The sequence below is a fragment of the Carcharodon carcharias genome, chromosome 17 (genome assembly GCF_017639515.1).
Source record: "Carcharodon carcharias isolate sCarCar2 chromosome 17, sCarCar2.pri, whole genome shotgun sequence".
Taxonomy (NCBI): Eukaryota; Metazoa; Chordata; class Chondrichthyes; order Lamniformes; family Lamnidae; genus Carcharodon; species Carcharodon carcharias.
Window position 1 is genome coordinate 62,946,331 of NC_054483.1, and position 27,845 is coordinate 62,974,175.

Below are 27,845 nucleotides of genomic sequence, written 5' to 3' on the forward strand. Positions count from 1 at the left end.
TACGCTTCAGCATTTAACTGGTGGGGATTTGGAGGTTACCGGAAGGAACTTCCAGTCAGTAATTTTGGTACCAGCTAGATGCAGTTCTGAGCAGGGAAATGAAAACAGTTCTGAACTAGTGTTCCAATAGAAAGTGCCAGTAATACTGGTCACAGGACCAATAATACTGATGATAATGCCAGTATTACTGGAGATGGTGCCAGTAATACTGGCAGACCAGTGTGAACTGCCAGTAATACTGGTGATATAGCTAGTATTGGTCCGAGCTAGTTATGTTTCCAGTTTATCCGGAGGTTTTTATTGGTGGTGCACTTATATTTATTGTTTATGCATTTATTTCTCACAGCGCAGGCTCGAGTGAGCATCAACTGAAGTACGCAGTCCCCTTCCAATTTTTGTGGCTGGAAACGCTCAAGATTAGTGTGATTCTGCAGATAAAACACTCAAAATAAGAGTTTATGTAAAAGTTGTGCAAACTCTACTGTGAAAAATTCAACCATACAAAATTAAAATTCAGAATGGATCACAGATCAAAAAAACTCAGAATCCAGGTTTCAGTGAAAGCTGCATCATCTTTATTGCTGGCAAGAAAATGGAGAAAACCCCTGTTAATGAATATTCTCACTATACTGATTGATTTCAGGCCAATTTTGCTTTTTGGTTTAGATACAAGATGTTCTCCACAATATAACTGTTCAGCCTGCCTTGCTCCTTCATCTTCAAGTGATATGTGAAACATGCTACAGGTGGGGAGGGAAGAGGAAAAACATATATAAGCATCAAATCACTGAAACCATTAAAGTCACAACTGAAGTCACAATTGAGATAGCAGCGACATTTATTGCAGGGGGAGATGAGACATTGCAACGGAAATAGACCAGAAACATGGACATCTACAGTGAATACAATCTAAGAAGAAATAGTGCTTATGGAAGGTCATCTTTGACAGCACTTATCTTTCTGGGCAAGAGTGGGGGTTTTGCTGCATGTGATATATGCCACTGTTTATAAAGCGTGGACACACAGGAGTGTATGTGGAGCTGCCTCTGTGCACGTAGGAGCCCATACAGCAGTAGGCAGAGACATAACAAATACTGAGCATGTCTTTTGGCCTGTGATGTTTACCCACTGCCACTCAGTGATTGCCAAACTGCCCTGCAATTGAACCTGTAGAGGGAAAAAAGGGACATATCTGTAGCCTGCATGTAAGATCTGCAGATACAGACTAAATTACTGTACATATAAGGACTCTGCATGAATGCAGATTATATATATATCCCCGCCTTGATACCCATCACTTTTAAAGGTGGTTTCTGTGTGAAGTGGGACTGATTTTATCTGCAGCATTGAGAAAAATCATACTTTCCCATCCATTGCGCTTGCCTCCCTGATTGAGAAAATAAAGGCAGGTGGGATTTCAATCTGCGCAGGCCTGAATGGGGTTATTGCTCAGAGAGGCATGGTCCCAGACCGCAATGTCCCCACACGAGATTGCTGTGGTCCTTGTGCTGTGACAGAAAGCAAGAGAAATAGTTAATCATATTTGATTCCTCAGCACTAAGATAACTGTACCATAAGGGTTGCAGCTCTATAAACAAATATATTACTCTGCATGAGGGTAGTGAGAAATTGGTCCTGGAGTCTGCAATTGAGCCTTGATAGCTCCTCTAGCCTCTCACGGTGGTCTCCATTAGTCCCAGAAACCACCTCCAGCTTTTGCTGGCAGGCTGCATTCTCTACCTCCAGCCTCTGACTGGTCAGCAGCTCTTCCTGGTGCTGGACAGGTTCTGTGACACCCTCCAGCTGTGTTGGGGCCAAGGAGGTGCTAGCTTTATTAGTCTTCACCACTAGCCATTGGAAGCTAAGTTAGCTATCACTAAATCCCATGCTAATTGTTCTCTTGAATAGGATTTCAGAGAAAGAGGTGCGTTGCATCACCAAGATGCTGTTGACCATCATGGGGTTTGTGAAAAGTTAGTCACAGAGGATCCAGGTACAGCTATATGACTTCTAATGTGATTCAATCTTAAGCAATTGGAAGCAATTAAAGTCTAAACACAGCCCCACTGCTATCAGTGATCCATGCCATTGACAAAACTGCCTGACCTCACTATTCATGACATCATGGCCAAAATATGCACTGGATGGTGTGCAAAGGCTTCTTTTAACTGTCTGCAACAAAATCTCTACTTAGGCTCCTGAAATTGTGAATGTATCCTGAACTAAGCAGTCAGAAGCTTTACGTTGCTCTGATTAATAAATGTCTCCTCTTGGACCTAGCTTCCAAGGTAGTTTTAAAAAGGGCTGATATCACAATATGTGATGACAATTAGCCTTTAACTGAAAGAAAGGGAGCACCATTTTCCCCTCCTCATGAAACCATCCCCATAAATGCTGTTTCACATTCACTCACTGTTTTCCTTTGCGGATACTGAATATGCACACAGCCGTGAAGCCGAAGAGAGTCAACAAGATGAGGACAGTGAGAGGACAACAGGGCATTCATTCCATGAATAATTCAATAAGCTGTTTCCAGGATGTAAATGCACGAAGGATGAAGGAATATTGTTGGTTCTAACGTTTGACATGAAACGTTGTTTATCATCTGTTGCGGTGAAGCATCTCCTGGGACTTGTAAATACATTATGTGGGAGGTTGATATTTAAGTTCACAAAGTCAATTCTCAAAGAAATATTTTCCAACAATGCAGTCGGCCTACAATTCTACTTCTATTGCCTGTATTGCTGTAGATATGTCAGCTCTTTCAGAGCTCTTGAAGAAGAAGCGGTTCCATGCACCAATTGTGAGCACCCATGTGTTGTTATGTTTCTAACCTGTAGCAACTTCTTGTCACTTCAAATCTCAAGTTACAAGTACAGACACTCTTTCAGAGAGATGAAATAAGAGACAACCTGAAGTACAGAGAAAAACATAGACATTTGGCAGAGGGAAAGCCATTGAGGACAAATACGATGGGGCATATTACAGAAACATGTCTGAGGAAGGTCAAACACTTAGTGACTGAAATAACTTCTCATTCATAATCAATTCAGATGGGCTTCCAGTATTTAACTTTTCCAAATGCTCATTATGGCCTGTGTCTTTAATGATTAAGGAGCTCTCCCAAAACTCAGGATTAGTAATCTTATTCCAGCTGGATTGTGGTCCCAGAAAGAGAGAACTGGTCTCGTATGCCTTGAAATGGAACACCAGTAAAAACTGGGATATAAGAGTACTGGTTTGAACTGGTCTCATATGCCTTGAAATGGAATACCAGTAAAAACTGGGATATAAAGAGTACTGGTTTGAACTGGTCTCGTATGCCTTGAAATGGAACACCAGTAAAAACTGGGATATAAGAGGTTTGAACTGTTTTTTTCCTTCTAGGGTTTGGAAAATGTGAACTGAAAATGGAATTATTCCTGGATAAAGTTGTCAATGAAGCGGGGAGACTATTGGAAGAAGGGGTTGAAAGGAATTGAAGAGGCAAGGTGGTAACCAGCAGATTGTTTCCACTTTGCTACTGAATCCAGCCAAATTTAATGGGTATCATGAGTGGAGCTTGTGCTACCAGGTTGTGAAATCCCAATAGACATTGTGAGTATCATGACATGTCAAGGGCACTGGAATAGGGAAGAACAGTGGAGGTGTTAAGGTGCCTAGTGCCTTTGTGAACTTGCTATTTTCCTTCTCCCTCAGACTTCATGCACTGTCTCCTACTGCGAACTGTCAGACAGTTAACAGAATTGTGGCTCTCCTCACCAGTAAACAAGGAATTTTACATTGGGTCTTCCTGAAATATAGTAGCTGTGGATGAGGGTCTATATTCCATTAAGCTGCCAAGTTTTGTAGCAAGGTTCCCAAGACCATAAACTGAAAGGAAATAATGGAAGCCTCAGTATGGTATGTGACTTTTGTTCTACACTTGCCATTTTTAATTAGGACTCTTTCAGATATTTATTTAAATCAAGGGGTGTCTCTTTCCTCCTGTTACAAAAATCAATTTCTCCCGATGAGATAAGGAAGTGTGATACATTGATGTATTCATTTGTTGGCAGGGTGCAAATTCTGTACGCTGATGCTGCCATGAACTTCAATGTGCAGTTACTAAAACATCTTCCAAAAAGCATGAGTTGTGCGGTCCCCTGTCAACTCATTCATGCTTCCCCTTTGAGGCAGGCAATTGGCGGGTGAAGCAACAACTCAAAAGGTATAGGGAAATTATCTCACAAGTGGTACATTTGTTTCTCCTCATGCAAGCTCACCATTAATTAAAAGGTTCTGTTGTGCCAAGCCCAAAGGAGGGAGAGGACAGTACCCATGAAACCCTCAGAGGGGTAAACCTTTTCGGCAAAGGTGACATGCAGGCCTTCAATCCTCAGGAAGTAACAGCTTTAGTTAGAAAGGGCTCTGTGGTAGTGAGGGACAAAATGATTCGTGGCTATCACAGAATGTACAAGCATAGCGTGTTCTTTGTACACAGCAGTATAGAGCTGAAACTATGCAAAGAAAAAGCTCTGTTTTATTTGGCAACCAACAAATTGGACAGCTACAAATCATCTTGGCATTTCAAGATCATTACCTAAAGATTATCAAAGAATTATTGATCCAAGACATTAGCCCATTCCAGGATCCGGAAACAGAATGCATTACACATTGGAGGATCTGCACTGGCATTTGTCCTGACATCCAAGGGGATGTTAGCTGAAGAAGCAATGGCCACTTGTGTTAAAATAGAGCTCAGTGATATACATTACATATTTTCCAAAATGGCTCGAAACTAGAGCTTTGTCATTTGAAGATTTTGGAACCGAGGCCCAGTTATTTTGCACTGTGGAGACCAGCATTTCACACACAATCCTGGGAGATAAATGTGTTAACTAGCATGGCAGAGTTATACAACCCCATATTTGCAAAATACCTCATGGGTGCAAGGGTAGATTCAATCAAAAGGAATTGTAATGGAATAAGAACAAGTATGCGATTGATGTCACAAAGTAATCTGTTTGTCTCTGTAATGGAATCATGTCAATAAAACAATAGATCACTCCACATAAATACCAAGTCTGCATATAAGTATACAAAGATAAATAAGGTATGAACATACAAATATATTTCCATACATGAAAAATCGCTACTTAAATTGCAAAAATTACATGGCAATTTTTTTCTGCAACAAAAATTTAAAAAAATTAAAAACTGTGACAATCAACATGCCCTGCAGACAGAACTTCACTAAGACAACACACGAATCAGGACAATATAAAACTGGGGGCGGGGGGGGGATTACGGGAGGAGGGAGGGTAAAGATTGGAGAGGGGGGGGGAGACTGAGGGAGAGAGATTTGGTTGGGAGGAGGTGGGGCAGGTTGGGGAGGGATAGCTGGAGCTAGGGGACAGAGGGAGAAACAATGCCAGCTGCTACATTTTTTTTTTGGGGGGGGGTGGGTGCAGGGTGGTGGATGGGGGAAAAGATATGTGGTGGTGTCCAGTTCCGCATGTGGGAGTGGGGAAACTGCTACATCTGGTCAGCAAGGTTTTGTGCAACCACAGGGAAATTCAGCTGGTGGGCCCAAGGGTAAACCCAGAGCTGAAGATTAATGCAATTAAAATGAATATCAAAGGCAATGATTAAGATCATGACATAATCAGAGGCATCAGAGAGGCATTCACTGGTGTTTGGTTTAGTAAAATTGACACCTCGTGTCATATGGTTTCAACTCCAGTCAGCTGAAAAGTACTGACAAACTAGGAGTCCCTAATGGATTTCTAATGAGTCCAGTAGAATTGCTCATTCATTTGGTCACTTCCAGTAAAATCCAGTTGAGACCTGTTCCACAGTTCAGACTTGAACTGGTCCAAACTTTTTTTCTTTTGCAGGAAACCCCCATGGAGATTATGTTTCTATGAATTAAAATTAAAAGGCAATTCAAAGCACATTTAAGCTGCATTCTAGTTTTAACTGCCACAGCACTGGTTCCCAAATCATCTGAAACGTGCCCAGAACAGTAAGGCAAGAGCACAGCAGGAATTGATGGCTCTATGCCTTTAAATACCCAAATAGGACTGCTGTTTCCTTATCTATGTGAAAAAACTTTGGTTCTCAAGACTTTTTCTGAGCATGTGCTTTCACTGTTTGAGGTAATTTCTGCTATCTTGGACTTCTCTCACTTTGACCCGCACTGCCAGCTGCCAACCTTCACTGCAGCATGCGAGCAGTTTATGCAGCTTTACCTTGGATCTCTGATGAGGAACAGTATCAGCAACACAAAGCTGCAGCAGCTGGTTTCTCCTCAGCCACATGTCACTCCACAGGAAAGAAGGAATGGACACAAAAGTTCCAGATTGAAGCATTGCATTCAGCACAGAGCATACAGGCAGGTGATTTTAGCTTTCACAATCAGGAGGCTCAGACTTTCATGACATGTCGTGATTGACATCTGCAACATGCTAGAATTGGACCTTCTTACAAGTGGACCAGGCAGGCATGCAATGCCAGCAACTGCCAAGGTCACCATGACTCAGAATTGCTTCACTCCCAGCTCCTTCGAGGGATCTGCTAGTGACATCTGCAGAATGTTAACATTCTGCTGTGCATACGTGCATCTCCCAACTGACTGATATCAATTACGTCTACTTTACTACTGATGAAGGCGGTTAGGAGAGAGGTCTTGGATTGGCTGCAATGGCTGGATTCCACATGTGCAGGAAGTCATACATTATAACTCTTTCGAGTACAAACCCGTTTCCATCTGTTTCAGATGAAGTTACATTATTTCATAGTTTGCCATTGTGAGATTTGAACTCTTGATACTCTTTTGAGTAAACCTGTTTCCATCTGTTTCAGATGAAGTTACATTGTTTCATAGTTTGCCATTGTGAGATTTGAACTCTTGATCTTGGGGTTACAAACCCAGTACCATAACCACTTGGCTATTTAGGCCAAGCAGTCATACATTGTACCCATGTAGCAATCAAGGCACCCTCAGATCAACCAGTAGTAATTGTCAATCGCTGGTATGTAACCACCAGAAGGATTTCATTAACGTCTGTGCAAGATATCCTAAAAGCTGCCACAATGTCTTCATAATGTATCAGTTAGGTCTCCCACACATCTTCACACCTTCAAACAGAATCCACAACTGGGTCCTTGGAGACAAGGAGCAGGAGCCTTAAGTGGGCAGCATCCTGCAACTTCTCAGCCAGCTGCCAAACAAGCCTGTGTCTGGTTCATCCAGACACAGTTCATATCCTGACTGTTAAATCGTTTATATATACCACATGCAGCAAGGGAACCTTCACCGATCCCTGTGGAACCCCATTGGACACAGGCATCCAGCCACAAAAACACCCCTCGACCATCACCCTCTGCTTCCTGCCACTCAGTCAATTCTGGATCCAATTTGCCAAATTGCCAAAGGATGTAAGGCAACCTGCCTCCGCCACCCTCCCAGGCAGCGCATTCTAGACGAGCAGCACCCTCTGGGTAAAAAAGTTTTTCCTCACATCCCCCCTCAACCTCCTGTCCCTCATCTTGAACTTGTGTCCCCTTGTGACTGAGCCTTCCACAAAGCAGACAGCTGCTCCCTATTCACCCTGTCCATGTTCCTCATAATCTTGTACACCTCGATCAGATTGCCCCTCAGTCTTCTCTGCTCCAATGAAAACAACCCAAGTCTATCCAACCTCTCTTCATAACTTAAATGTTTCATCCCAGACAACATCCTGGTGAATCTCCTCTGCACCCCATCCAATGCAATAACACCCTTCCTATAATGTGGTGACCAGAACTGCATACAGTACTCCAGCTGTGGCCTCACCAAGGTTCTATACAACTCCAACATGACCTCCCTGCCTTTGTAATCTATGCCTCGATTGATAAAGGCAAGTGTCCCATATGCCTTTTTCACCACCCCATTAACATGCCCCTCCACCTTCAGAGATCTATGGACACAAACGCCAACGTCCCTTTGTTCCTCAGAACTTCCTAGTGCCATGCCATTCACGGAATACTTCCTTGACAAATTACTCCTTCCAAAGTATATTACTTCACAATTTTCAGGGTTAAATTCTATCTGCCACTTATCTGCCCATTTGACCATCCCATATATACCTTCCTGTAGCCCAAGACACTCAACCTCACTGTTAACTACCCGGCCAATCTTCGTGTCATCCACAAAATTACTAATCCTACCCCCCACATAGTCATCTATATCATTTAAATAAATGACAAATAATGGGTGGTCCAGCACTTCCAGTCACTAAAGTATTCTCCTGTCATCACCCTCTGTCTCCTACAACTAAGCCAATTTTAAATCCACCTTATCAATGCACATGTATCTCATGTGCATTTGCCTTCTTTATAAGTCTCCCATGTGACCTTGTCAAAGGCTTTGCTGAAATCCATATAAACTACATCAACTGCACACTCCTGGTCACCTCCTCAAAAAATTCAATCAAATTTGTTAGGCATGACTGCCCTCTGACAAAGCTATGCTGACTATCCCTGATCAAACCTTGCCTTTCCAATTGGAGATAGATTCTCTCCAATTGTTTCCCTACCACTGACATGAGACTCACTGCTCTATAATTCCCTGGCTTATCTCTACAACCCTTCTTAAATAGCGGAACCAAATTAGCTGTTCTCCAGTCCTCTGGCACCTCCACTGTGGCCAGAGAGGAATTATAAATTTGGGTCAGAGCCCCTGCGATTTCCTCCCTTAGCAGTCTGGGACACAAATCTTCTGGACCTGGAGATTTGTCCACTTTTAAGCCTGCCAGCACATCCAATACCTTGTCACTCCCTATATCAATTTGCTCAAGAACCTCGCAGTCCCTCTCCCCAGGTTCCATACCTTCATCCTCATTCTCTTGGGTGAAGGTGGATGTGAACAGTCCCAATGTCCCAGAAATCTAAAGCCCTCCCTCCTGCACCATGTCTCCAGCCATGCACTTATCTGGACTAACCTTCAATTTTATAATCACTTGCGCATGGCGCCGGCAGTAATCCAGAGATTACTACCTTTGAGGTCCTGTTTTTTAACCTGATTCCTAGCTCTCTAAATTCTGCTTGCAGGACCTCATCCCTCTTTCTACCTATGTCATTGGTACCAATGTTTGCCCTCCCCATATAGAATGCCCTACAGCCATTCAGTGACATCCTTGACCCTGGCGCCCAGGGAGGCAACACACCATCCTGGAGTCACATCTACGGCTGCAGAAACACCTGTCTGTTCCCCTTACTGTCGAGTCTCCTACCACTATTGCTCTGGCCCTCTTTTTCCTCCCACCCTGTGCATCTGAGCCACTCACAGTGCCATGAGTGTGGCTGCAATCTCCAGAGGAGCTGTCACTCTCAGTTTGCAGGAAAACAGTTAGAGCAAAATGAACCCTGGGGATTTCCTGATTACCTGTCTCAAACCTTTCTTCTGACTGATGGTCACCCATTCCCTCTGTCTGCACTTCCATAAGCTGTGGGGTGACCACGTCTAAGAACGTGCTATCCACGAAGCTCTCAGCCTCACGGATGCACCTCAGTGCCTCCAGCTGCCGCTCAAGCTCCAAAACTCAGAGCTCAAGTAGCTGCAGCTGGTGGCACTTCCTGCACACGTGGTCGGTCAGAGCGCAAGGAGCATCTAGGACTTCCCACATGTTGCAGGTGGTACATAACATGGGACTGAGCTGCCCTGCCATGCCTCTCGTTGAAAAAAAAAACCTTACTTTAAGGTAAATACAGTAAAACAAAATGTTAAATTGTTTACGTACTTTAAATAAAAATTAGAACTCTTACCATTCCTTAGCTTAATCTATTTTAAACTGGAGAAAAACACTTACCCACTACTCACCAATCAGCTGTCACCTTTGTGCTGATGTCACTTTTTGAAGCTTTCCCGCACTCACGCTGGTTCTGATCTCTCTGCTGCTCTCTCGTGCTGACTGTGATGTCACTCTTGTTATCTTTAACAAGAACTGACTGCAGGACACTCTTCCCAGACTGCTTCAATGAGGGTCGAAAAATGGCAGTAAGGGACAGGGAGAAAAAGCCTAAGAATACATCAACAGTCAAGACTAGACATTATAAAGGTAACAAAAAGACAAAACTGAAGGCTCTCTATCCGAATTCATGTAGCATTCATAAAAGTAAATTAATTGATGGCCCACATTGAAGTAAATAAATATGATTTGATAGTCATTACAGAGATATGGCTACAGTATGACAAAGATTGGGTCCTTAATATTGAAGGGCACATGATATTCAAGAAGAATGGGAAGCTAGATAAAGGTGCAGGGGTAGCACTGTTGATCAGAGGGCATTGTTGCAATAGTTAGAGATGACCTTGGTTCAGGAGATCAGGATGTAGAATTGGTTTGGGTGGAGATGAGGAATAGTAGGGGGGAAAAGTCATTAGTGGGACTGGTCTATAAGTCCCCTAACAGTAGCCACAGTGTCGGACAAGGTAGTGAAGAGAAAATATTGTGTGTTTGTGATAAAGGAATAGCAATAATCATGGGTGATTTTAATCTACACAAACTGGAAAAATCAGATTGGCAGTAGCACCTTGGATGAGGAGTTCTCAGAATGCTTTTGAGATAGTTTCTTGCAGCAGCATGTTCTGGAACAACCAGAGAGCAGATTACATTAGATTTGGTATTGTGTAAAGTAACAGGATTAATGATCTCAGAGTAAAGTCACCCTTAGGTAGCAGCAACCACAATGTGTTTGAATTTTACATCCAGTTTGAAAAGGAGAAGAGTGGGTCTAAGACTAGTAGCTTAAACTTAAATAAGGGCAACTATGTAGTGATGAAAGCTGAGCTAGCTGAAGTGAACTGGGAAACTAGGCTACAGGATAGATCAATATAGAACCAATGGCAGGCAGACATTTAAGGGGATATTTCAGAGCATTCAGAATAAGTACGTTCCTACTATAAAGAAAAATTCTAAGGAGAGGACCCACCATCCGTGGTTACCTAAAGATGTTAAGGAAAGCATCAAACTTAAGGAAAAAGCATACAACTCCGCAAAGATGAGTGGCAGGACAGATGATTGGACAGATTATAAAGAACGGCAGAAATGACTAAAAGCTTAAACAGGAGAAAGAAATTAGACTATGAGAGGAAGCTAGATAGCAACGGATAGCAAGAATTTCTACAGGTATTTAAAAAGAGTAAATAAAGTGGCTGCTGGTCCTCTGGGGAGCGACAGTGGAGAGTTGATGGTAGATAATAAGGAAATGGCGGAAGAAATGAACAAATACTTTACTTCTGTGTTCACTATAGAGGATACAAAACACATTCCAGTAATAGCTGCAAATCAGGAGGTGAACAGGAGAAAGGAACTTGATTAAATTGAAATCACTAGGGAAATGGTACTGAGCAAATTGATGGAGCTGCAGGCTAGCAAGTGTCCGGGTCCCAATGGGCTACATCCTAGGGTCTTAAAAAGAGGTGGTTAACGAGATAGTTGGTGTTAGTTTTCAAAAATTCACTAGCTTCTGGAAAGGTTCCATCAGATTGGAAAGTAGCAAATATAAACCCTCTACTCAAGAAGGGAGGGAGAAAGAAAACAGAAAACTATAGGCCAGTTAGCTTGACATCTGTCATGGGGAAGTTATTAGAATCGATCATTAAGACGGTTATAGCTGGGCACTCAGAAGAGCTCAAGGCAATAGGGAAGAGTCAGCATAGTTTTGTGAAAGGAAAATCATGTTTAACCAATTTATTGGAGTTTTTTTGAAGGAGTAAAAGCTCAATGGATAAAGGGGAGCCTGTGGATATACTGTACTTGGATTTCCAGAAGGCATTTGATAAGGTGCCAGATCAAATATTATTATGGAAAATAAAAGCACATGGTGTAGTGGGTAACATATTAGCATGGATAGAAGATTGGCTGGTTGGCAGAAAGCAGAGTGTATGCATAAATGGGTTTTTTTTTGATTGGCAGGATGTGATGAGTGAAGTCCCACAGGGGTCTGCACTGGGGCCTCAACTTTTTAAGATTTACATCAATGACTTAGATGAGAGGAGGGAAGACATGATAGCTAAATTTGCAGATGACATAAGATAGGCATGTTGTGAAGAGGATATGAGGAGGTTGCAGATGGATGTGAATAGGTTGAGCAAGTGGGCAAAGATCTGGCAAATGAAGTTTAACATGGGAAAATGTAAAGTTGCTCACTTTGGCAGGAAGAATAAAAAAGCAGAGTATTACTTAAATGGAGAAATGCTGCATAATTCCTAGATGCAGAGTGCTCTTGTACATGAGTCACAAAAAGTGTGTACGCAGGTACAGCAAGTAATTAAGAAGGCTAATGGAAAGCTATCCTTTATTATGAGGGGGATTGAACATAAAAGGATGTTATGCTTCAGTTATACAGGGCATTAGCGAGACCGCACCTTGAATACCGTGCACAGTTTTGCTCCCCTTATTTAAGGAAGGGAAGGGAGGAAGAGAGACAATTCAAAAGAGGTCCACTAGATTGATACCTGGAATGAGTGGGTTGTCATATCAGGAAAGGCTGGACACACTGGGCTTGTTTCCATTGGAGTTTAAAAGAGTAAGGGGCGATTTGGTTGAAGTATACAAGATCCTGAATGGCCTTGACAAGGTGACCGTTGAAAGGATGTTTCCTGTTATGCGAGAGTCCAGAACTAGGGGTTTTAAAATTAGGGGTCGCCTTTTTAGGACAGAGATGAGGAGAAATTTTCTGAGGGTTGTGCAACTTTGGAACTCTGCTTCAGAAGGCAGTGGAGGCAGGGCCATTGAATATTTTTAAGGCGGGGTAGATTTTGCCTAACAAGAACTAAGGTTATCAGGGTTAGATGGGAATGTGGAAATCGAAACACAAGACGATCAGCCATGATCGTATTGAATGGCAGAGCAGGCTCAAGGGGCCGAATGGTCTACTCCTTTTTCTATTTCTTATGTTCTTATATCAATAATCCTTCCATCCCATTGCTCGTCTTCTACTCTAGTCATTCTATTTTCCTTACGGTTGATGGCCATTTGGCAAGTGAGAGGCAACAATGGTGATGACTGGACTATGGAGACTTGAAATAAAGTTTGTTTCCTTAACATTTTTAAAAACATTAACACGGTGATATCTTTATAAAGTGATTCTCCTTGTGGAACTAGAAACATAGGGCTTAAGAGGAGTAAGCCATTCAGCCCATCGAGTCTGCTCTGACATTCAATAAGATCATGATTGATCTGGTTGTGGCTTCAACTCCACTTTTCTGTATGCCCCTCATAACCCTTGTCTATCAAAAATCTGTCTAACTTTGCCTTGAATAAATTCAATGACCCAGTCTCCACTGCTCTTTGGGGAAAGAGAATTCCACATACTAATGAACCTAAAAGGTGTTCCTCTTCCTTTTCCTATGTCATGCTACTCCTATGTTCTCAGCAGAGCAAGAGGCAAGCTGTTTATTCTCTTGCACTGACTGTTCAGATACCAATAGTGCTCTGAGTTTTGGGGCCTGTGCAGGGGTAGACTCAATCATCAAGGTGGGGGTAGCTTGTGCGGCTCAGACTGGCCGTGGCTGGCAGATGATGAGCAGTGGTAGTACTTTGAGCAGCGCTCCCACTTCCATGTTCCCTTTCTCCAACTTCCCTCCATGATCTACCCATACCTTCCAGCTAGCCAGGAGCCGGAGAGCACTTTAGATACTCTTCACTGAGACTTTGAACAGCCAAGGCAAGGCTTTCCTCCAGCCTATTCAAAGAGGCAGGTTAGGTGTGAAGGCCACTGTTCAGTGCAAGTATGCTCTTCGTTGCCTGCTCGGTCCTTTGGTCCATGCAAATGACCACTAAGTAGGTGAATATCAGCAACAAGGTCCAAGATATCATGTTACCCATGCTAGATCCAATCTAGCACACTACAGCTGGAGTGCTGACAAAACCCTTGCTGCTACTCCAGAATAGTTCTCATCTTTGAGGTCCAGCAACCGCCACCCACATCCCCTCTCCCCAACTGTCCCGAAGCTCAGCATCTGCATCCAGAGTTCGGAATATCCTGCATCATCCAACAGGGATTTCCCACTGCTATACCTATCTCCAACATTTGAAAAATGTGGCTCACCAAGTGACAATCTAGCTAACTGCCTTGGAGGCTTGACCGAGGTGTGTCTAGCAGGATTCATGTAACAGTACTACTTCACAGTGCACAATCACCTCGGAGGTCTCCTCCTGTGCTTTACTTGAAGGACCTGTGGGAGATGAAAGACATGAACTAGAACTGACACGGGGAAAACACTGAAAGTCATCACTGTCCCTATTAATTGAAATATGAGCAAAGAACAGCAATTCAACATGAGTATTGTGTGCCATGTGGCTGTGAAATATCCAATTTTGGTCGGATATCTGGGAGACCCCCACCTCTCTCTACGGTCGACAGCCATACACTTCACCATCCTACTGATCTCCGTGGGCAGGAGTTCTGCGATCTCTTCTCCTGCAAGGAAAGGAAAATGAGCTATGAATTTCAGAAATGGATTGTGTGGAAACGATGGAATGACAACATTTATGGGTGTGACTGTGAAGCATAGGTGAGCTGGCACTAAGATGAGGATGAGTGTCAGTGTTGGCTATTCAGATGGAATGTGAGGCGGTGCCAGGAGAGAGGAGAAAGGATGGAGCTGCAAGGTGTGTTGGTTTGAGAAGTGTTGTGCAGGAGAATGTTGGGGAAGCCAGTGTGGGGGGTTGACAATCGAATGAGACATGGCACTCACCTTCCCTACCATCTTTCATCATTGTATCTAGCTGCGAAGCATCTACCCTCCCCCACCTCAGCCCCATCCCGCTATTCACTTTTTCAGCTACTTCCAGCCAGTTGTGTTCGAGAAGTTGGCTGCTTCTTCCCACCTGAAACAAACAATATTTTTTTTCAGGCCCTTTCAGTCCTTGGCATCACTTCCAGGGATATATCAGAGAACCAGGGCAGGGTGATTGGGGATGGACGGAGGGGGAGGGGGGGGTGGGAGAGAAAGCGTTTAGGCTGGATGGACGTGGGTTTAGTGCAATCTTCCACATAGAGCAAGAACAAGTATGGCTGCACAATCTTCAGAATGGTTCAAATCTGGATCTGTGACAGATCTCTTCCAGGGATCTTTTAAATAAAAATTGACAAGTGCAGGTCACCATCCATCTGCATTCTGATTGGTCAAGAAACTTGGAAGTGGATTACTAATAACATGGCCGAGTTAAAAAGCCACGAAGCCCTTACCATGAATATTGCATTCCCGACCCATGCTGCCACTGCCCCCCTCCCCCAAATCCCCTTGCTGAGAGCAGTGCACAAGATAATAATTTAACCCATAATTAAAGATTCCACTTGGTAGGTTATGCAATCTTGAAAAAGTGAAGCTTTTGATAACTAGGGAGTTGTGTGTGCTAGGGGAAGAGCTCATTAATTAAAGAAAACTAATGTTATGCATAAGAGATGTCAACTGAATTCTTATTGGAGTTGCATTTTCACCTATCTGCAATTATGTAAGCAGAATTGTATGGATTGTCATGTAGAAGGATTAAAACTGGTAACTTTTGGGTTCATAAAGATCTAACATTAGGTATTCAAACATGTTATGGTCTGTGCTTAATCAAACATCAGATGTGGTTATAAGTAACACTCCCTGCAAGCTGCAGAGTTACAAAGCAACCCGAAAAGTTCACATCTTTAGGTGCACGGAACCTTTTTTTTTTGCTTGGCCACACACTACAAAGAACAAGCATTATCTTCATGTGCTACCAGAAAGGAAATGCTCCTCCCTGTATACTCACCTTCCACCTTTGTCACTTCCTCCACCATTTGTCCTACCCCTCCCCTTTAAATCAGATGCTCAGCTCAGTGGACGGACCACTGGATTTGTCACCTCAGCAAGATGGCCATCAACAGTGATTGCTGACGGTGTCTAGAGGCACAGGGGGGTCAAGCCTCTCAGTCTTGCCCCTCCAACTGGAGTTGTGCAAATGCACCCAATACTGTGGCTGCACAAACTGTCAGGAAGGATTTGGTCAAAAAGTTTAGATGCAAAACATTATGAAAGCATGCTTTGAATGGTTTTGCAATGACTTCGGATATATGAGTGCAATTATCTGAAACAAAGTTTTGCATTGCTTAAATGTAAAACCAAGTTATATACTTATCTGGAGTACAAACAGAACGTGCAAATATACAATAATGGAAACAAAAGCTAATTTACTGGATATTAACTTCCAAGGATTTAATTGTGTGTGCTATCGACTTATTTTGTACCTTCAGCCATGCCTATCTGACAGGTTGGAGTTCCTTTATTATGGTAGTGAATTGCCTGGTGTCATTGGATTGCAATACAGGCATAGTCAATTAATGGAAAATAAGTACATGGATTGATCCATTTCCAAAAGGTGCAGTTACACCACATGTATTGATCTGTGGAAGGTACACACCACTTCATTAGATCATTTAATATTATTTCTGCCGACAGGTGAATTTGTTGCACTCAAAGGGTTGGCTTCCTAGATATGTAGATATTGCTACAAATCTATTCATTATTCTTACTGACTTACTTATTGAGCACCCTTACTGAAACGTGATGTGTTGTTAGAAAAGTGCACTGAACTCTTAATGTACACCCTCTCCTTGTAGATGTACTATAGGTCTCAGATCAGCAGTGGCAGAGTGCTACTGAAACAAACAAGACCTTAATTATATTGTTTAACTCTGAATCAGTCTTCTGCAGGGAAAAATGTTCTGCAAATGTATTCCCCAAATCCCAATTCTGGCAAGTGATTTTTAAAAAAAAAAATACATAGATATTTTAAGACTCATTTGTTTTTAAAATGTGGCTAGACACATTGGGGTTGCATTCCATCCATTATTAAACCCAAATGGTGAAATACAGCTTTCAGCACTACGAGGAGACATTTCAGTCAACGTATGAGAAGTGCTAATCATGTATAGTAGACATAACACATTAGATGTAACCAATATTAGTGTGAACCCATGGTAGAAATATTTAAAATTAATCAATCTTGAGCAGGATTGTCAATTTTTGCAATTAGGGAGCAGCAGTACTTCAGCAAAAAAAAAAAATCAAATGGGCAAATCTGTTTGGCCTCCAAATTGTCCCATATGTGCAAAGTTGCCATTTTGGATGATTTTGATATGAAATGAACAATAGCTCAAAAAGTATCAGCAACTTTTAGAAATGAAGGAGGAAAATATATGTTTACTTTGATCAATGAAAAATCTTGTCATTTTTATCTAATCCAAGTGATCATTTAGTTGGGGTAGTTATATCCCAATTTCAAGCCCAGTTCCAAAGGAATGAGTGTTCTAAACATATTTACGTTTCAATCAGCTACTGTGAATATTTAGTCACTGGGTCTTGCAACTGTTGATTTTCACTGCATGACAACTTGGATTTTTACAATGGCTAGGATGTTTACATTTTAGTTCATACAAATTGCTACAAAGAGCTTTTACAATATAAAGCATTTATTTTTCTTTATTACAACTTAAAAAAGGAAAGTCTGGAGAGAATAATTATTACTCAAAGCACTTCTCTCTTTCTTAGAATGGAATTAGCCTCAGTAGAGTTTAGCAAATTAAAAATTTATTACCATTGAAACCATCAAGTAGGTTTGAAATTCCCCCTTCTGCCGATTCTAATGTCACTAAAGCAGCCAATCAACAGAGAGAAAGCCAACTTAGGGCAGGAGGTAAGTGGGTGATTTTATTTTGTTGAAGTTGTAGTTTTCTTAATATTTTCTTCTATTGAATGACGAAGTACTTGAGTAAAAGATACTCCCCTTAGACTTTTCCTCTTCCTTAAAGAATCCAAATTTACACCAACAAATCTTAATACAAAAATATTTCAGTAATTATAGATACCATGTTAACCAGTCTTGACACCCTTTCACATCTTCCTTCGATAACTGTCCTTTTATTCTAAAGCACGCAGTCAGAACAGAGTTCACACGCTCACAGTTCAAACACCACCACAATCACATTAAACTCCAGTGTCAGTTGAGTAATCTAGGCAAAAACTTCAAAGAGCACAAAGGTAAAGTAATGCTAAAGCAGACAATAAAGGCAAAAAGGTGCTCTTTGTGGTACTCAACTTAGGTATAATAAAAGCAAAAGTATTGTAATATTGGTTTATTGATCAGCACTCAAGGATAGGACTACGGTCTCAAAAGGAAGTACAGCAATTTACACAGGGATATAAAGGGAATGGCTAGTACTGGGCTTATAGGGGGAGTTACTGTACACCAATGAAATGGATTCAGAGGGAATTGTATGCCAATGAAATAGATTCAGAGGGAAAGCCAAAGTTTGAAGAGGTTATCAACATAACCAAATATGGAGTCATCAACAAGTTGGGCACAGGGATGGGTCAAGGTAGGAGCAGAAGACAGGTAATAATGTCAAATGTTAATCAGCAAGTTACTTTCACAAACCAGTATCAGGCTCTGCAAGAGGAGTTCAAAAATCAAAAGGAAGAGGTAGTCAAGGTTGTCAATGGATGTAATTGGAACAAGGGTACAGATCTATCACAGAAAATTTGCTACTCAAAAAATATAGCCGCATGCAACAAAAGGAAACAAGGTTTTAAAAGAAAGGCAGAAGCGCTGTCAACAGTCCAGTATGGGATTAATTATATTATATTCATTCTTGGGATGTGGGTACTGCTGGCAAGAACAGCATTACTGCCCATCTTGACTGCTTTGATGCAGAGTGCCTTGATAGGCCACTTCAAAGACCAGTTTAGAGTCAACTGTCCAAAAACAAAGCCAGTGGCATGAATTTTTTTTTGCATTAGCATGCCAGGTATTTAACATCCTCCATTTTCCTTGGTAACCTCATTTTTACCAAGTGCAGGATGCTCTCTATACCTTAGGGCAACACAGTAGTGTAGTGATTAATATTACCAGACTAATAATCCAGTGGTACAGTGCAGGTACAAATCTCACCATGGCAGCATGAGAATCTGAATTGGATGCATTGCCTTAATGATAGGGATGAAAAGCGATGTTTCCCGACTCACTTCATGCATTTGACGAAATAGTTATTTACCAAGAGGGCCAAGCTGGTGTAAAAGCAATAGCAATTGCATATCACTGACCATTTTGGGGTCAAAAGGGGTAGTATAGGCAAAGGCACAATACCTAAACAGAATGGGAACCTTAAGACTTGACGGGCATACTAGCAGCTCAGAAACATTCGTACCCCTAAGACAGTATAAGGAACAACCATGAGACTGAATCTTGTGTCTGGGCACAGGTTCATGAAAGACTGGTGAAACCAGGATACTATAGAAGCGAAAGAGGAATGCCAAGAGGGAATCTGATTAAATAGGATGTAAAAATAAAAGCTTCATGGTTAATCGTAAAAGACAGGGGCCTATGCTCATTGACAAAAAAAAATTGGAAATTTAGGACTGATCTTAGTTCTTAAAAAGGTTTATTACCAATTTGGGTAGATTTCCAGATAGGTAATGGAAGCAGACCATTGTCATTTGCGATACAGTTACCACTGTGTTGCATAGGGAAGGGGATGGAATAGCAAGCTTTCTTTTAGATTGAGGAGATAATATGAATCAAATGGCCTCTCTCCGAGTTTATGTTGTGATCATGTTGCTGTATTAATGACTTGAAAAAAATTAGACAGTAGCAAAATTTTGAATTTACTGCTTACAGCTGTAAGACAATGCTTCCTGCAAATGTCAAGTGTCAGTTCCAGGGAGCTATAAGATTACAGAATACCAAGAGGACAAAGGGACCCAGACCCTTCAAATCAAATTTTGCAGCCTCCAGAAATTTATTATTTTCTAGTTATGAACCCATTTGTACCCAAATACAAGTTAATTTTCTAGCCTTCAATATGAAGGATCACTTCTAAGAGTGCCTCATATAGCTGTATATGTACATATAATTAGAAAAAAATAAAGTGTCGGTCACATTTTAAAAAAGAGCAGTGCAAAAGATTATAATGTAGGCTGTTTAAAAGCATTGCTACAAAAGCATACTGTTATTTAGAAATAGGCCTTGATTGTCAGGTTTCCTCACACCTGCAATTGCAAAAATAAGTGCTTAAGATTAGCTAAAAACAGAACTAAAATGTTCATAAATAAATGACAAACCTTGATGTTTAACTGGTAAAACATTTTAGGGGAAAAAATAAAAATGAACATTTCAAGAGTATAATGCTAAACGCCAACTTATCAGTTTAGCTCTAAAGGAAAATCAGAAGGGTTTACAGCCAGCTTATAAACTCAGCCAAATGAATAGTTACTTTGAACAAGTCTCAGCTTCTCATTGCCACATCAAGTTCGATTTGGTAGCCTGTATCTTAGCATCCAGGGATGCTATTTAGTCAACAAAAGGCACTCATTAGCTATACAATGTGCAATGGATTTCTGACTGCTACCTAATTTCGTCGGCCACATGCCCATAGCTAATCAAAGCAAATATGATCACTGAGTTAGTGCTTGCAAGTTACCTGTCCTACTAATATGGACTGGAAGTCAGATAAAAGGTTTACAGTCCATCTTCATTCACAATGCGTTAAGTGCTCTACTTTATCCTATGCAATTCTTTAGTTTCCAAAAAAAATCAACATGGTCAAAAATATAGCAAGCATGGCACAAAATACCACAATTCCAGAAATTAGTGTCATCACCAGAGCCTCAAGGATCCAATATGAACTTTCATCTTTTGGAAACTAATTATCCACATTAGTAACTGGTGTTTGTCTCATGCACTTGTGTGTCAGCCACTAATCTATTTTGAGAATGATCCAATAGTATACAGGAGCAAAACAGAAAATTAATAGTCACAAAGGGGAGCTCTTTGAAAAAAAAAGTGAAGTTGATTATTCATTAAGCAGGGGACTTGACAGATCCACAACATGGGGGTTTTCATAAGTTTAATATGGAAATTGAGGCAACTCTCCACCAAACAATACAGCAACACTAACATCTGTCACCAGTACGGCAGAGCCGTCTCGATCTTGCCCCAGCTCTGCCATTCAGGAAACGGCCCACTCGATGATCGGGGACTTCCGAACTGGTCACATTCAATCATCTGCAACTTCCCAGGGACCTTGGTCATCTCGTCCTTGAAGATGATCGGAGCCCGAGTCCCGTCAGGTTTCCATTCAGCGTGAACAATGCCGTAATTCATCCCTTCGTTGTTGTCCCAAAAGAGTTGATCTCCACACTTAAAGGAGATGCAGAACTCTATTCTCTCCTGTGGCAGTAAGGATGATGGCAGATCAATAGCAAAAGAAAATGTGTCTGTTTCAGAACAGCCATAAATATTGTTTAGAAATGTACAGTCCACATCCTTATAACTCTTCCAAGTGTCGAATGTTATCCGGATTTGAACTACTTTGTGGTAACTTAGATTCCTCACTGTGACAGTGCCAGCAATGAATTTCTCCCGCAGAGTGCAATTTTCGAGACAGACAAAATTCTTCTTCAGGCGATTTCGGAATTCCAGGTAGTCCGCAGACGGCAGAGCGAAGTCCAGGACCAAGGGCTTTCTTTCATTTACTTTCAGTCCACATGTTGTGTTGTCAAGATCTGTCAGGTCAAACTGTAGTTCAGCGAATGAGTCTTCACATTCGGAGAAAAAGTGAACTGCAGTGAGAGACAAACCTTTATCATCCGCAAATGCCACAGTTTTCTTTCTCTTGCCTTTGGATTGAGCCCAGCCTTCATTACAAGAGTCAGTGCCACCCTTCAGAATGATGCAGGGCCGCAAGGGCTTTAGCCTGTTGGTGATGTTCAGCCCACCGTAAGGGTCATAGGGGCCAAGGAAATTCCTCATGGGTGGAGAATGGGCCAAACAGAGTCTCATGGCTATATCAACTGGCATAATAGACACAGCTGGCAACGATCTGGTATCAAAGATATGGCAGACCCTGAAACACGAAGTTCAACATGGTCATGTTCTGCTTATCTAATGTCAAAAATGTAACGAAGTCGCTCAACATCTGGTACCCATTCCGCAGAAGTTAGAAGTTAGCTGACAGAAAAAGAGTTTTGACAACTTTTGTTACGAGGGACGCAACAACCCCATATCATGCATGAAAAATAAAATTAATCGCAACATTAATACTGGCTGTTTTAACCACTAGCGACTTTCACCAGCGCAATATTTTTGCTCATGTTTCCAAAGGCAGCATTTAGACCGTTGCAAAAAGAAACTAATCAGTTTTCTTTATTTAAAAAAAAATCAGGCCTGGGCGGGTTTCCCTGTGCGTTATGTTTCGCGAAATCCCGAAGGCTCTAGTAGTGAAAGCTCAAATTAAGCTAAATATTGCACGTAGAAACAAAGATCGAAATTTAAAGTAAAACGCGATTCTGCATTGCACTTTCCGAAAATAAAATCGGTGGGAGTGCTCATCGCAAGCGGCTTCAGAAACAAATTTCGCACCGTATAAGGGAAAGCAAATATGAGCAGATAAAACTTGCATTTCAAGCCTCCCGATGCTTCGTTACAGCATTTGTGGCGTTAAGTATACGCCAGTAACACTGGGGCGCTCAGGTACACTTGGAATTTAGCTGCAACGCTCTAGCTGTCCCAAGTTAACCCTCAAGTCTGCTCCAGGAAAGCCTCCGAGTTCCAGAAGCCACAATTACCTGGTGCAGTTCATCGGTCTGATTAAAAGAGTTTCACCAATACAGAGAGCATAGCGAAGTTACAGCGAGCTTCAAGTACAAGACCTTCCTGCACGTGCCTCTCAGCTGTCGCTCAGAGCGACACGCACTGCTCCTGGGCACTTATAGGCGGCCCCACCCCATTAAAGCACGTGACAGACAGCGCAACCAATCGTCAGCCTCCCTCTGATCAGCCCCCGCCAATCACAGCCCCCGCACTATGACGTATCTGAGTTACCGCTAGGGGGCACCACAGGTGGGCTTGAGGCAGCTGAGAGTTGGAAGTAATGGAGGGAAAGGCAAGTTATTTTCAGACTGCAATATATAATGTATATAAAAAGCAGGAATATCACAGGGGAAATAAACATCTAGCTTTGCAAAATGAAGATAGTTTTGACTTCAGTTAGTACAGAAAATTTTGGTTGGGCAGCTCTTGATTTTCTCTGATGGTGGGATGGAGGGTGACCATATTTCTTAAACCAAATCCGGCGACGCGCAGGATGGGAGTACAGCAAAGTAGCCACGACGGAAAATGTAGGCAGTGCAGTGAGGCAAAATATTTTAGCAGCCTATTTTTTTTACCAGTTGCACAACAGTGCCAGCATGGATACGAAGCTGGTTGAGTGACAGGAAACAGACAGTAGTGGTAAAAAGTGTGTTTTGGACTGGAGGCAAGTATATAATGGGATTCCCTAGGGGAAGGTTGAGAAGAGATTTGATAGGGTTCTTCAAAATTTTGAGGGGTCTGGACAAAGTGGATATGGAGAAACTGTTCCCATTGACGAAAAGGCTGAGAACCAGAAGACATTGATTTGAGGTGAATGGGAAAAAAACAAAGGTGACACGAGGAAAAACTAGTTAATGCAGCAAGTGTTTAGGAACGCACTGCCTGGAAGTGTGGTGGAGACAGATTCATCAAGGCCTTCAAAGGGTGTTGGATAATTATCTGAAAAACAAAAATTTGCACGGGTACAGGGAAAGAGCAGGAGAGTGGGACCAGCTGAGTGGCTCTTGCAGAGAGCCAGCATGGACACAATGGGCAGAATGGCCTTCTCTACTGTAACTGTTCTATGATTCTACATCAATGATGGGCAACCTAGGCTACTGAGTGGGCCACATGAATGGCCCTCCTTCATCTCAGTGGCCACAAGATTGAAATCGGGCATGTGCAGTAACCATGACCCTCTGAATAAGATTAAATACAGGCCGAATATTTCAGAATGAGTTATAAAAAATGCTTAATCATTCGTAATGTCTCTTAAATGTGTACTTTTTTGGAACTGAAATCACCTCATTGCAAATTAAGCAAAGTGGCCTCCCTTTCTGGTCAATAACAAAATAATCCAGCTCCCAACTCTTATTCTGCCCTCATCACAGATTTTCCCCTTTTTGCATACCTCTTCCTTTGTACATTTTGATTTTGCACTTGATTCTCCTTAATCACGCCACTTCAACGCAAAACAATCCATTACATAATTAGGGGCAAATTAAATTACAGGCAAAATTAACGTTAAAAAGTGCAACCTCGCACATCCACCGGTGTTGTAACCAAGACAGTCTCCCAGGATAGGGTAATTTTGCTAACTACGCTTGCTTACCTAGAATTTGTCGGGCGTGCCGATTGAACCGTAGCAGCACTTTGATTGGACACAGGGAGCACCCGGCTCTCACAGTCAATGTTGTGTGCAATCAGCATGCATCTCACTTCATGTGCCCTTGTGTTGCATGTGAATCAGTTTAATAATACCGGTAGGAAAAAGACTATGTGGACGGAAACTGTTATACATACACTACAAGTGCAAAACAAATACGCATATAATTACTGGAGATGTGACATCACACTATTGAAGCACATTCAGCCGCTGTTTATACTAAACCACTGTTCAGGAACTTAAGTTTTTTGTACCCACTGTCTGCATGGTCTAGTCTGTGTTGATCCAACCTTATAAAAAAAAGACTTGTTATGTAGTATGGTGGTTGTTACTGGACTAGAAATCCACAGTTCTGCACTAATGATCTGGCGACACAAACTCAAATCCCACTGTGTTGGCTGGGGAATTAAATTCAGTTAATTAAATAAATCTGTAACAAAAAGATAGTGCCAGAAATTACTGGATTTTCATAGAAGCCCATCTGGTTCACTAATGTCCTTTAGGGAAGGGAAAATGTCATCCTTACCCGGTCTGGTAACTCCAGACCCATAGAAATGTGGTTGACTCTTAACTGTCCTCTGAAATAGCCCAGCAACACACTGAATTGCATCAAACTGCTCCAAAGCAGTATACAAACAAAAACCTGAAGGAGCCTGTGGCACCTACCGAGGCATTAGATATGACAAAGGCACAACAAGCCTAGCCAAGCAACAGCCTGACATAGATTTACTCACAAAAACATATGTTTAAGTCAATATCACAAACTCCTACGTGACTATTATAAAATCAATACTGTGGATGCTGGAAATTGACATAAAAATTAAAAATTCTGAAAATACTCAGCAGCTGAGTCAGCATCTTTGGAGGGAGATACAGTTCTATTCAAAGAACAGAATGAGCTACCCAGCTAACCACCCTTCAATCAATGGCAACAAAAAAATAGAATAACTGCTTATTCATCATATTGTTATTTCTGGGGCTTTTCTGTGTGCAGAAAAAATAAAATACTGACTACAGGAAGCTAGTCTTTTCTGGGTACATGTCTTTTAAAGGGACAACATCTTCAACATGTTTATAAATGTCACAAATGGCAGTCCTTAAAAATTAGGCTGACATTGATTTACTTTACTTGTAGATAGGATTGCAAAAAAATGTAAGAGTACAATAAAACACAGGTGACATATTACATATATCATCCTCAGATCTTGACCACACTTTCCAAATAACTGTCATATCCCAGTGCTGTCAACTGTAAGTTAATATTTGTAATCACAACTATTGTACATCATGCACTTTCTTGCAGGAAACTGCACTCCCCAGCCTGTGATCAGCCACATATTTCTTGGGTGCTGACATGAATTCCAGTTTCGTGACAAGAGTTTTGAAGTGGAAAACCTCCTATCATATCTCACAGTCTTGTTATGATCCCAGCTAATGTTATACTGAACAAGTTAGATCCCAGGGTGGAACCTGGCTTGGTAGACACTAACTTATGTTTTTTGTTTAGAAACGTGGAGAGTGGCTACTGAACATGGTCACAGGAGTCAGCTTACGAACTTTTAACAAAAGAATGAAGTGTTTATTAGACAAGAAAAGATGAACTATATTGCAATACCCCTTCACCCACAACTATACTTTGTAAGGATAACACACATTACAAAAGCTATCTTAAACTATAATGCTCACAGTAAGTCCACAATCATGTAACCAATAGGTGACCTGTTGTCAGGCACACCACACTCTGAAACCAAGTGACAGATGCCTCCCCAATGAGATGCTATGGATCTCTCATCAACTCCCTCCAGACGTTTATCACACTGTAAGCCAACAAATCTCAGTGAACTCCGCCTTTCACACAGGGTTTCCAATCTCCACTCTCGAAGAACCTCTTTGGAGCCTTCTCCCAAACTATGCTTTCTCTCGGACGCCTTCCACAAGCGTTCACCTCCAGGGTTTCAAATTCTCATTGCAGTGTTCCCCTCCCTGGATTGCCATGTGCATTCAATCTTTACCTTCCACACACTGCCTCTCAGTCTCAGCCATGCCAACAGAACACCACTGCTTCACCTGCCTATAGTAAAGAGTTACAGACCTTCGGCTGTCTCCTTGGATCTTCTGGCTTCTTGCAATGCGACTTGCTTTAAGTCTGCGTCCTGCAGCTTTCTCCCTTTAAGCTTAGAGCTTTCCTCTCTGCCCCTTACTTTCACTTCCACTGAATAAGATCTTGAGCCAAATTCCGAGCATTGTCCTTTGAATTAACCTAGAGGGCTTCTTGAGGCCTTTCTCTTTTTCCTTTAGGACCTTGGGGGGAGGCGATGGCGTAGTGGCATTGTTGCTGGACTAATAATAGAGAGACCCAGGGTAATGCCCTGGAGACCCAGGTTTGAATCCCGCCACAGAGATGGTGGAATGTGAATTCAATAAAAATCTGGAACTAAAAGTCTAATGAGGATCATGAAACCATTGTCGACTGTTGTAAAAACCCATCTGGTTCACTAATGTCCTTTAGGGAAGGAAATCTGTCATCCTTACCTGGTCTGGCCTACATGTGACTCCAGACCCACAGCAATGTGGTTGACTATTAAATTCCCACTGAACATTAACAATTAGGGAAGGGCAATAAATGTTGGCCTAGCCAGTGATGCCCACATCCCATGAATGAATTAAAAAAAAGCTGATCTCTGCAGTTCCCTCTCCCAGCAGACGGCTGACAATTTGGTATCCCCCTTGAGATCCAGAACTCACTGGATATTCACTGTTGCTTTAACTTTAGAGCAACTCATCTAAGATTTCTAGACTTATTTTCCTCATTAATCTGTCAGAATGTCAGCTGGAGAGAGACTTAAACTGCTTCCTCCCCTTAAAGCATGATTACCAACTGAACTCAACTGACAAGGTTTCTCCCTGTCTTTGTATGGGCCTCCTAGTACTAGGCAGCAGCCCAGTTTTACTACCTTGTTTGTTTTAACTCCCCTTCAAGAGTCATAAAACCTCATTATAATGCAGGCATCTTTTAAAGTGAAACTGGAAGTCAAGTTACCTCCCTTCTTAACACACAGATCCCGAAATATAAATTAAACTTAAACTTAAAACTAAAACTCATTCCTATCACCCACAAGTACACAAGTAACTTGTTTAAACTATTATAAAAACAAAAAAACTGCGGATGCTGGAAATCCAAAACAAAAACAGAATTACCTGGAAAAACTTAGCAGGTCTGGCAGCATCGGCGGAGAAGAAAAGAGTTGACGTTTCGAGTCCTCATGACCCTTCGACAGAACTTGAGTTCGAGTCCAGGAAAGAGCTGAAATATAAGCTGGTTTAAGGTGTGTGTGTGGGGGGCGGAGAGGTAGAGAGACAGAGAGGTGGAGGGGGTTGGTGTGGTTGTAGCGACAAACAAGCAGTGATAGAAGCAGATCATCAAAAGATGTCAACAACAATAGTACAATAGAACACATAGGTGTTAAAGTTAAAGTTGGTGATATTATCTAAACGAATGTGCTAATTAAGAATGGATGGTAGGGCACTCAAGGTATAGCTCTAGTGGG

General features: G+C 41.8%; 1 protein-coding gene across 6 annotated transcripts; it reads right to left on the bottom strand.

Moving 5' to 3' along the window:
* Positions 1 to 552: 552 nt before the first annotated feature.
* On the bottom strand, positions 553 to 22,758 carry ppp1r3cb (protein phosphatase 1, regulatory subunit 3Cb). 6 transcript variants are annotated; one of them, XR_005945628.1, is made up of 5 exons: positions 22,628 to 22,758; positions 20,959 to 21,906; positions 14,376 to 14,451; positions 1,363 to 2,625; positions 553 to 740 (listed from the first exon to the last, which is right to left on the bottom strand). XR_005945628.1 is itself a non-coding variant. In XM_041209366.1 (3 exons), the coding sequence occupies exons 1-2, from the start codon at positions 22,639 to 22,641 to the stop codon at positions 20,964 to 20,966; spliced, it is 957 nt and encodes a 318-aa protein (XP_041065300.1). In that variant the 5' UTR covers positions 22,642 to 22,758; the 3' UTR covers positions 14,847 to 14,861; positions 20,959 to 20,963. The 6 variants fall into 6 exon arrangements, 2 of the variants coding, with proteins under 2 accessions (XP_041065300.1, XP_041065299.1); XR_005945631.1 differs by lacking the exon at positions 1,363 to 2,625; XR_005945630.1 differs by lacking the exons at positions 553 to 740; positions 1,363 to 2,625 and adding an exon at positions 9,935 to 10,043.
* Positions 22,759 to 27,845: the final 5,087 nt, after the last annotated feature.